At 36.7% G+C, this 10,515-nt stretch overlaps 1 protein-coding gene across 2 annotated transcripts in view; it reads left to right on the top strand.

Annotated features, from left to right (window-relative positions):
- The window catches only part of LOC149085483 (solute carrier family 2, facilitated glucose transporter member 12-like), a 35,419-nt gene that overhangs the window by 24,657 nt on the left and 247 nt on the right, over positions 1-10,515 (top strand). For both annotated transcript variants that reach the window (XM_089233500.1, XM_089233499.1), the window contains 3 exons: positions 1,107-1,494; positions 9,254-9,376; positions 10,294-10,426. In XM_089233500.1, the coding sequence (XP_089089626.1) occupies positions 1,107-1,494; positions 9,254-9,376; positions 10,294-10,426 (644 nt within the window). The remainder of the gene's footprint in view (positions 1-1,106; positions 1,495-9,253; positions 9,377-10,293; positions 10,427-10,515) is intronic.

Consider the following 10,515-nt stretch of genomic DNA (forward strand, 5'->3'; position numbering starts at 1 on the left):
GATGGTGCCCCTGTATATTTTCCCGCGAGGTGCGTAATAACTTCGATGTTATATACCCAAGGAGGTGGATTGGACGCTCGGGAACCGTTGCTTGGCCTCCACGTTCACCGGATCTCAATCCGTGTAACTTTTTCCTATGGGTCACCTTAAATCACTCGTTTATGCAACGCCTGTGGACACACCGGAGGATCTCATAGCGCGGATTGTCGTCGCTGCGGCAGACATCAAAAGCATACCTGGTATCTTCGAGCACGTCCGGGAATCGTTTTTACGTCGTTATAGACTGTGCAATGACCGCCACTTCCAACAACTCTTGTAACAATTAATAAAATAAATATTTTTGTAGTTATTATTGTACTTTTTGTCGTTCCAGCGTGACGTCGAAACCTGCATACGTTTTCCGCGATTTTCACCCTCTCAACGTGGTTTGTGACACCGTGTTCCATTGCAATTCTTGTTCCTTCTTGATGTCTACTAACAACCCTCTGAGTTTGTCGGTCCATTAACACAACACCCTGTATATACTTTTTTTGTGACGAAATTAAATTAAAGTGACTATTCCACATCCTTATGAAGATAAAATTCAAAAATGTATGATAATGCTGATTGAGCTATTTGTAATTGGTTCATATATAACATGCTAAAAAGTATACCTAACTTAAGATTTCCATACCTAATATAGTGGCTACTTATTTATTCCAGCATTTAATTTTACTAATGAAAAACAAATATAGTATTTCTGAGCATATACAGTCGAACCTCGTTAACGCGAACGTGCTTTACGTGAAACACGTGGCCCCGTTACCCAAGGCCGTATAAGAGCTTCATGGGCCCCGATTGTGAAGTGATTTTTCTGAGTCTTCCCCTAGCTAGAAATGCCTGCCTACCAATTTGCATGTTTACTCTCAAAATTTTCAATCAGATCTCATTTTCATGAGGCCCTCTCTGCTGCACTTGAGGCCTCCGGCCGGTGCCCGGCTAAGTCCCTGCGTTAAGACGACCGTTATTGAATAACGTGATCTTCAGTTTCACATTAACGAGGTTCCACTACATTTAGAGATTCAAACATTGGATTGATGTGAATAAGGTTTTATTCTTACTCATAGGTAATATCTACAGTGTTTACTCTCATAACTGTGGACAAATTCGGAAGAAGGTGCTTGCTGTTAACCGGATGTTTTTTCTTGGCTTTAAGCATTATAATTTTGGGAACAGTATCCCTGACAGACAAGAAAGCCATGTCAAATAACCCTTGTGATGAATTTTTGGAAGATACAAGTTATATAAAATTCAATCATCACACGAATTCGTCAAATAATAGCATCGCATTAGAAGCGGAAATACTGAACATTTCAAAGAAAAATGGAAGTATGAATTTCTCAACTAAAAATGCCACTAATCAAATAGCAAGTGACGTGAGCTTAGCGACTAAACTGGTGTCAGTTATTAGTCTTATGGTATTTGTTTGTGCTTATGGTATAAGCTACGGACCCGGTAAGTCCATTGCTTTTCTCATTCATTCTCATTTCACTTTGTTAATTTTGTGACACTAGTCATTTCATGTACCGAGGTGAGCTATTTGAACATTCGAACTCCTTCACCGAAACATCTTTGCCTTTAATTAGCATTCCGAAGCGGGTCAACACAGCTGAAGGCTAATGATAAAATAAGAAATATTAGGTCAGGTGAACAAAATTGCTAAAAAATAACCACCACACGTTTATATAGCGATAACTGAAAAATATACAGGGTGGTAGCTATCGACCGCCAATAATTACACGTGATTCCTTGTGAAAAACTAATACGGAAAAGTGTTTTCCGTTTTTTGATCTGACCCATAAGTAACGAGTTATAACGCTTTAAAATTTGATGACGTCACTTAAAAATCAGGCCAAATTCACCAAACGTAGACAATGCTAAAAATGTATTGACCCTGCTATACAGAAAACGAAAGATATATAAAAACCAGTTTTCCCCCCTCGCACTTTTCAGAAAAGAGAAAAACTTTTTCTACAAGTCAGAGAACAGGTTGTTTGTATCTCACAAAGCTAGCTTCACAGAGGTTATAGATAAGCGTTAGTCGTTTTGTTTTATTCTCCAGAAAGTACTGCGTCTAATTATTTATTGTTATAATTTCTAATTTGATGGCATTCAGCATACAAGAATATTGTGACATGCACCTTATATTAGGTGAGTGCCACGGATCAGCCTTGCAAGCAGCAAGGTTATACAGTCAACGGTATCCTTCGCGAAAGCACCCAGACCATAAAGTTATTTTGTGACTGGACCGCCGATTGCGCGAGTCAGGGTGTGTATTACCACAACCAAACGTAGACGCTGGGCCACTATCGTCCGTAAGAACACCGGCTTTCGAAGATAACGTGTTGTCGTTGGTTGAATCGGATCTAACGACCAGCAGTCAAGCGATCGCACGAGAATTAAATACAAGTCACGTAACGGTCTTAAACGTTTTGCACGATGAGTTTTTGCATTCGTATCATTACGCACGGGTGCAAGCACTTTCATCAGAAGATTATCCGCGAAGGAAATAATTCTGTCAATGGCTACTCCAACAGCATTCCAATGACAGCACTTTCCTAAATAGGATTCTATGTACTGACGAAGCAACATTTACTCGTGAAGGTGTCTTTTAACAGCCATATCTGGGATTTTTCAAATCCCTATGCAAGACGTCCAAATGCTCATCAGGTTCGTTGGGGAATTAATGTTTGGTGCGGCATTATATAAACAACGATCTTCTGGGACCATATCTGCTTCCACAACGTCTGATTGTTGAAAACTACCTCGTTTTCTTGAGAGATTGCCTCCCAGACTTCCTTGACGACCTTCCCTTCGCAAGATATCTTGCGAAATCTTTGGCTGCAGCATGATGGGGCACCGGCCCATTACGCATCGAATGCCCGTGAGTGGTTAAATCAAGAATACCCAAATCGGTGGATTGGCCACGGTGGCCCAATACAGTGGCCTGCTAGATCCCCTGACCTAAACCCTTTAGATTTTTTTTATGGGGCCATCTTAAAGCGCATGTGTATAGGCATACGCTTGACTCGCAAGACGACCTCGTAGCCGCCTTGCATGCGGTAGTGACAACAGTGACACCGTCCATGCTGGAGCAGGTTCAGCTCTCCATCCCACGCCGTGCTTATTCATGTATCTCAATGGACGGAGCACATTTTGAGCACTTACGTAATGTAAGGTGCAATCTTCCTTTTAGCTACTGTGGTGGTTGAGTAATCATAGTGACGGACTCGCATCACGAGGTCCTGGGTTCAAACCCCATCATCGCCACAGTGGTGGTCGACTGTAGTTGGTTTTCTCTGGTTCCCAACTTCGAGGTGCGAATGCGAGCCGATCTCCCGTTAAAATGAAATATAGATGACAGCATTGAAACGTCAGACACAACGCTAGATGCTCAATCAGACTGTCAGGCGCACGCACACTCACATTCCCGGCTTATCTCACTCGGTAATAAATTGGCCATAGCGATAGATCGAAGTTTTGTTCGGTTTGAGAGAAAGAAACTTCCTCTTACCAAACTGACCTTAAAAAATTTTGAGAGTGATGAAACTATTCTTCAAAGTTGTTTTTTCGAATAATACTGGCTCTAATAACTATCATAAAACTAAACGTTTGGGAATTAAACGTTGTGATTAAAATATCAAAATTTTAGGCCTGAAAATAAAACATTTTCATGTTTCCAAGGGAATTTTAATGGTTTTAGGGTATATTAGGGCGGCTGATTTCAAAACTGCTAATGGTTTCGGTACAGTATCAATATTTCAATGTAGTCTGCAGCCACTAATTTTTACGTAGAAATTTTTCTTTCCAATTTTTATTCACTTTTCTACTTTATTCAACACATCACATTTATATCATTACCAGACGTCAGTGATCTTTATGTAATGATATTAAGTTTAGTGGGCGCGGGTTGGCCCAGGTCAATAAGATACTCGCCTAAAAGTACCAAAGGATGTTTAGAGGTGTCGCAAGTTCGATACCCGGTTCGTTCTCGTCAGAAACATTCCTAACGCAGGGGTACAACAGAAACGGTGACATGACCACAGAAAAAGATTGCTACCGCAGGGAGTCCCACATCGAGGGATTAGCGCACCAACCTCTCGGTGAGAGTAAAAAAAAAGCTGCGGTTCGGAATCGGCAATAAATTGCCCGGTCTAATTAGCCCTCGTATGCAGAAAATGACCATGGTGCGACAAAAATGATCAAATGATTAAGTTTATAAATGATTCACACACACATAGTGCAGTTCCAATGTGATTTGCATGCTGGTTTATAGCCTGAGCCGATCGAGAGCTCGCTGTTGGGAGAGGGGGATTTAAAAATAAGATTTTTTAAGATATAAAAATAAATAAAATATTAGCTAGTCACACTGTGAATAGGGTGACCACATACCTCCTTCATTTTGTCTCGTATTTTCCGGAATAGTCCCGAATTTCTTTTTTAAAAACGTAGTGGTTTTTCCTATTTTTTAAGTTTTCTTGAATTTGTTATTTAATCAAAAACGTCGATACAGGTAATTTTCAACTGATTAATTGAATGCAATATTATCACATAGAAGTTCCGAAAATTTCATGAATTATCGCATTTTGCTTCGCCCCCCCCCCCCCTCTCCTCCCAATAGATACGCGCTTCGCTTATTGTATTACCATCGAAATTCAACTTTCATTCACTCAAAAACTAGAGCCGATCTGATAAAACCAGTGTCAGATTCAGAATCAGTGCTCCAAAAACACCCTAAAATCACTGAAATATCCTTGAGAAAAAAAATCAGAGTTGAGTAGCGTGAATCAACAGAAAAATTCGAAACCAAAAATTTTGAATACGTCAATTCGTAACGTAATAACGCTTGATTAAAAGTTTGATTGAATTGTTATTATTTTACTGTTTCCAGTAAGTCACACCTTCGTCAAGCTATCATTTTTACATCCCTCGTTGAAGCTTTTTACAAGTAACTGTTTCGATGAAAGTTAAAAAAAAACCAAAAAAAATAAATACTGTCGTTTTATTGATCAACATTGTAATGTGATTAAAACAACAACGTAAAATAATGATCGCGCAGTGAACCAGCACCTCCTAGAGATGGAAGACCTCTGTACCTAGCAAGAGTTTGCCACATTTTGAAATAAAGCATCCTATTTCGTTTCTTTTTATTTTGGCATAGAATCTTCCTGATCGGCTCACAATACCGCATAGTGATTGGATGTGGAGCATAGAAATCGCCAATTCTGAGTCCGATCATTTCTTTTCCTCACAACGATGATACTGGCACGAGCAGGGAATTTTTTTCCCTGAATATTCTGAGGGAAAATGGACTACTTACTGACGTCACAAGCAGGCTGCAGAGGGCTTCTATCTCTAAGAGGTGCTGAGTAAACACGTACGCACTGTATGCACCTTCCCTCAGAAAATTAGACTTAATAGTGAAGGTAAAAAAATTTCACATTTTGGCAAAAAAAGTGTTGATTTGGCTAAAAAATTTTCAAGCAGATCTCATGTGGCTCACATGGTAGGAATCTTGCGATAAATTTGCCAACATAGAAGACGAAGCTAACACGTAAGCGATACGTAATAGCAAGGTTATAGTATCGCACTACATGGAGAGAAAAAGTGCCAATCGCGAAGATAGAAGGCCAAACTTGGCTTCTAATGGGATTGAATATTTCAGTTCATTTTTAAGAAGTGACAACCCGCTGCTAGCGGAGAAATGCACTTTGGTTCTGTGTTTGGCATATAACTGACCGTTAGAAAAATGACATGTCACAAAATTTTAAACGCTTATAACTCACTTAATATTCGTCCGAATGAAAAACACTTTTCTATATTATTCACAAGGAATCAAGTGTGTAATTATTGGGCGGTCGATAGTTACCACTCTGTATACAATATTATCTACTCAAATCCCCCCCCCCCCGAATTTGCATATACATAGCTATAATCAGTGGCGTAGCCAGGTTTTTGTCAATGAGGGAACGAAGTTGGGAAAAGACGCCATTTTCCTGTTTCTAATTTAAGTGCAAATTTAAAATTATAGATTCATTAAGTATATTAAATTTCAATAAAAAATGAAATAAAATTTATTTTATGTTTATTTTTCAAATGTAATTAAATTTTTATTTTATACTTATAATTCATTTAATTATTTATTTTTTTAAACAATTGTAAAATCATTAGTAATATTTTAGTTTTTACTGTATACTTATAAAAATACAAACACCAACGCGCCACAACTGGTAAATTGCCCAATAAAGTGACTGAAAAAAAATAAGATTATTAATTTTTCAATTTATTTTTTTAAATATTTTAATTAATTTAAGAAATGAAAGTTTAGAAAAAAGCTCATAATTCCATCAAAAGGCTTTCATCGTATTACTCTGTTATCGTAAGTAGATATCACACACTACTAGATTGCAAACGCTAATGCAAAGGGCGATGTGAACTGAAAAAGTTTTAGAACTACTGTTCAAGGAATATCAAACGAATTGGTGTGTGCCAGATAATGTCGTGTATATGTGTGGTGTGCATAATGTATTGTGGAGTGTTTGACATGCTATTATCCATCTTCCAAATTGAAAGTGGATGAATAGATTGTAACAATAGAGACAAAAACTGATTCTTTGAAATAGTATTAAATGCATGAATACCTCATTCTGAGATTTTGCTGAAATTAAAGTTGTCAAAAATAAAAAAGGAAATTATTTTTTTTTTCATTATAGCTCATATTTTTGTTTTTAGGTAATATTTTAAACTAAAAATATGTCCAAGGGCTTCAAACTATGCCTAGGACATAATAGATTTTTTATAAAGCATTTTCTATCGTTTTTATGTCATAAAAATCCTAGTTCTAGTTAAAAGAGTAAGATCAAACTAAACATTGCGGGTATATTCTTTCTTTCTTTTGATACAGTATATTTCCTCACCTACTTTTTTCCATGATTGCCATTGTTTTTATAAGTTCTGACACATAGCGTGAGAGTAGTTTTAAAAGACCCATGACAAAACACAAGCAGGAGTGTTTTGCAACTTGATGTAGGTAGGATAGGATGACCATTCTTGGGGATGTTTTTTTTCTATGTCTGTTTGAAAACACTTGCCCGAGAGGAGCCTTTTCAAAAGAAGAAAGACTAATCTCACAGGTTCTCGGTCGTGCGTCTGGGCGGCATTGGTTTTCCAATTGTACAATTTTTACAATTTTACAATTGTAGGACAAAACATTTCATTAGAACAGCGGTGTGGGGGGCTTCGCATTTGGCATGAAACAACAGAATGGGGATCCGATCCACAGTAACAGAACCAACCAGACTCCACTGGTCTTCCCCCTTCCCTGCTACGGTCTTGCCCAGAGCTTTAAATGACAAGATCGTGAAGGAATGCATAAGATAGTTGAAATTCTAACCCCCTCTCCAAAGTCTCTGGAAATGTTAAAAATTAAAGAATCTTAGTTTCATGGTAAAGCAATTTCTGGATAATAGACTGCTGGCCCAAGCGTTGCTATAATTGAAGATGTAACCATTCTATTTCGCTAACTGTTTCTGACGCATGTATTTCTGGCTAATAAAAATCTCACTGCCTGTGTCCTCATCCCCCCCCCCCCAGCCTTTTATTCACAAGATGCTCCAATATGTGACTTCTGGCGCCGCCCATAAAGTCAAAGAGACCCTGAAAGTTAAACGCTTCCACTCAGTTCATGACCAGGGATGTCCCCTTTTCGTCAGAGCCAGAAAGGGAAGGGGGACAAGAGGATTTTCTCTTGTGGTTCCAATTATCTGTCACCTCTCCGATAGGTATAGGTTTGTGTCCTCTTGTTTTAATTGGACATGACACGTTTCATTTGCCACATTCGTATTTCTAGGATTTAACCAGTGTCGGCTCGTGGTCGAATGTTCTCGGGAGCGCCAAAACAAAATTTCATTCAAAGATACCAATTGTCAATTTTCACTAATGATTTTTGTAATTTTTTTATGCTAATTAAAATTTCACTACACAAATTATCTAATTATTTTCAATACCTCTGTTCAGATGGGAAAAAAATTCATGCTCAACCTAGCTGAATTGCATATTATGTTCAATTTTTTTACACATATATATGCAAAGGTTTTCAAATCAATTTCTATTTATATTCTCACAACTATATTCCCTATAAGCAAAATAATGGAACAACCCCTTGAATGAATTTTTTGAAAAAACACTGAAATTTTGAAAACTTCTACACTATTATTTTGAAATCTGAGGCAGGACGAATAGAACCTCTAAGCCGCCGCATCTGTTCCATGCATGCCGCAGCCAGAAATTTCATTCGTGGGACCAAAGTGATAGAACAATAGATTTGGACATCTTTTCCCCTTTTTTCGGCCATTTTCTCACATTTTGGGGGGAACAGACCAACCAAGTCTTCCCCCTTGCTACGCCATTGGTCCCACGGGCCGTAGTTAGCCCATCACTAGCTTAACCCATGAAGAAAAAAAATTAGGTAAACCGAAGAAAAATAATTTGGATATTGTTATCGACAGATGACGCTATGAAAATATTTTTTACTTTAGCATTATCTGTTGGCAATAAATGTAACTATTCTGACAACAAAATTTTATTTAATAAAATCCTGGTCTTTCTGTGCAAACAAAATCGTTCAGGTTTTTCGAATTATTGAAAATTTTGACCTTTTTTGTTACTTTTATGGTTTGTCACCTTAAGTGAAGGAAAATTTCTCTCAATTTTTCCTTTGAGTAAATTTTTTCATACACATTTTGAAATGTGTGCTACCACCTTTTTTTATCGGTCAAAATATGTAGTCAAGTACCCTAGCAAAATATTAAACTGCATATATAATTTACAAAATTTATATTTATGTATATTTTGTTTGTTTGATGAACTCAAAATTTACACAAATATCAAGAAAATTCCCATGTATATTAATTTTAGCCAATTTTTTCCATGGCTACAGAAATTTATCACTTGTTACCGTCACTGGGGCACGGGATCTAACACGCAGGGCAAGGCATAACAAACTGTTGAAACTTTTCTTTCCCTCTCCACTGCTACATCCATAGCATACTTAGAGCTGAGGGCAAAAGCGCTATTCTTCAAGTGCCGAAAATGTGAACTGAACTTGTGGTTTAGTAGAATCTCTTGCTAAAAATTCTAAATGAATTATGAATTAATAAAATATGAAATTATGCATTATGAAATTAATAAAATAACAATTTTCTTTTTGTTACAGTAACATGGCTGGTGCTAAGTGAAATCTTCCCCACATCATTACGAGGAAGAGCAATTTCAGTTGCTACATGTGTTAACTGGGGCTCCAATACAATCATATCTTTAACATTTCTTCAAATGCTGGGTAAGTTAAAAGTTTGTTTCAGAATTGATTTCACTAATTTTTTATTGAAAACAATTAATCGAAATATGCAAAGCACACAAATTTCTCATACCAGAACTAAGAACGAAATTTGCTATTTTTTTTACCAAACATTAATCAAAAACACTGATGAACAGAAAAACAACTAATCTAACCTACATTTTTACACAACTTGTGTAATTGAAAATGTTTTTGAAGTCAAAATTGTGTGATGAACCCACAGTTTATTGCTAATTCTAAACAGCTGAGAGTTCCTTTTTTTTCACATCTTGTGGAAAGGTTGAAAAACTCTTGGGGGAACTTATTGCTGTAGTAATCTCTTCTGCTGTCAACTTGTTACCATTGACAATTTTGAATTAAAGGCACACATAACTTGAAATTACTAGTAAGACGACGAACTGTCAAACTGTATGATACAGCACTCTAGCTACCAAGATTATTATATCTCATTTAGATAGTTAAATTTTGCTTCATTTAGACTCAGTTTAGATTCTCTCAGTTCTGCATTATTCAAAAAAAATTCATCAATTTCAAATTTTATTCTTTGAAATATACAGGCTGGTTATAATCAAAGTTCCCGTACTCGTCCGAACGCAGAAAAATGTTTAGGATATTAAAAGACTATATATCCTGAAAACTTGGCTGTCTTCGGCTGAGTATTTTTTGAGAAAAATTATTCAGAGTACTGGAACTTTAATTATAATCACCCTGTATTTTTCAGGTTTCTGAAATAATGATCAAAATCACATGCACAGCTGAGAGCCTGCCAAATTCACTAATTTTTATAACAAACAATATTTTTGCCTCAATGTGAAGATTTTGATTCTACTCATGTGCTTAATCAGGAAAATGTCCAATATTGTCATTCAAATGATGAACAATATTTTAATACTTTGCAGATGAAGTAGGAATAGGCGAAACTTTCCTCTTTTACGGATGTATCAGCATAGCAGCATTTCTGTTTGTAGTTTTCTTTTTGCCAGAAACTAAAAACAAAAGCTTAGAACAAATAAATGAAGAGCTCAGCAAGAGGTAAGAAAAAATTATAAAAGTAGTAACAAAGAATGAACATGGCTAAAGTCAATGCTTGAAATTGTTTTTGTAAACAAATTTAATGATGT

The sequence above is a fragment of the Pholcus phalangioides genome, unplaced genomic scaffold, assembly GCF_987345545.1.
Source record: "Pholcus phalangioides strain wild (caught in Gottingen) unplaced genomic scaffold, Ppha-v1.0 ptg000007l_1, whole genome shotgun sequence".
Classification (NCBI taxonomy): domain Eukaryota; kingdom Metazoa; phylum Arthropoda; class Arachnida; order Araneae; family Pholcidae; genus Pholcus; species Pholcus phalangioides.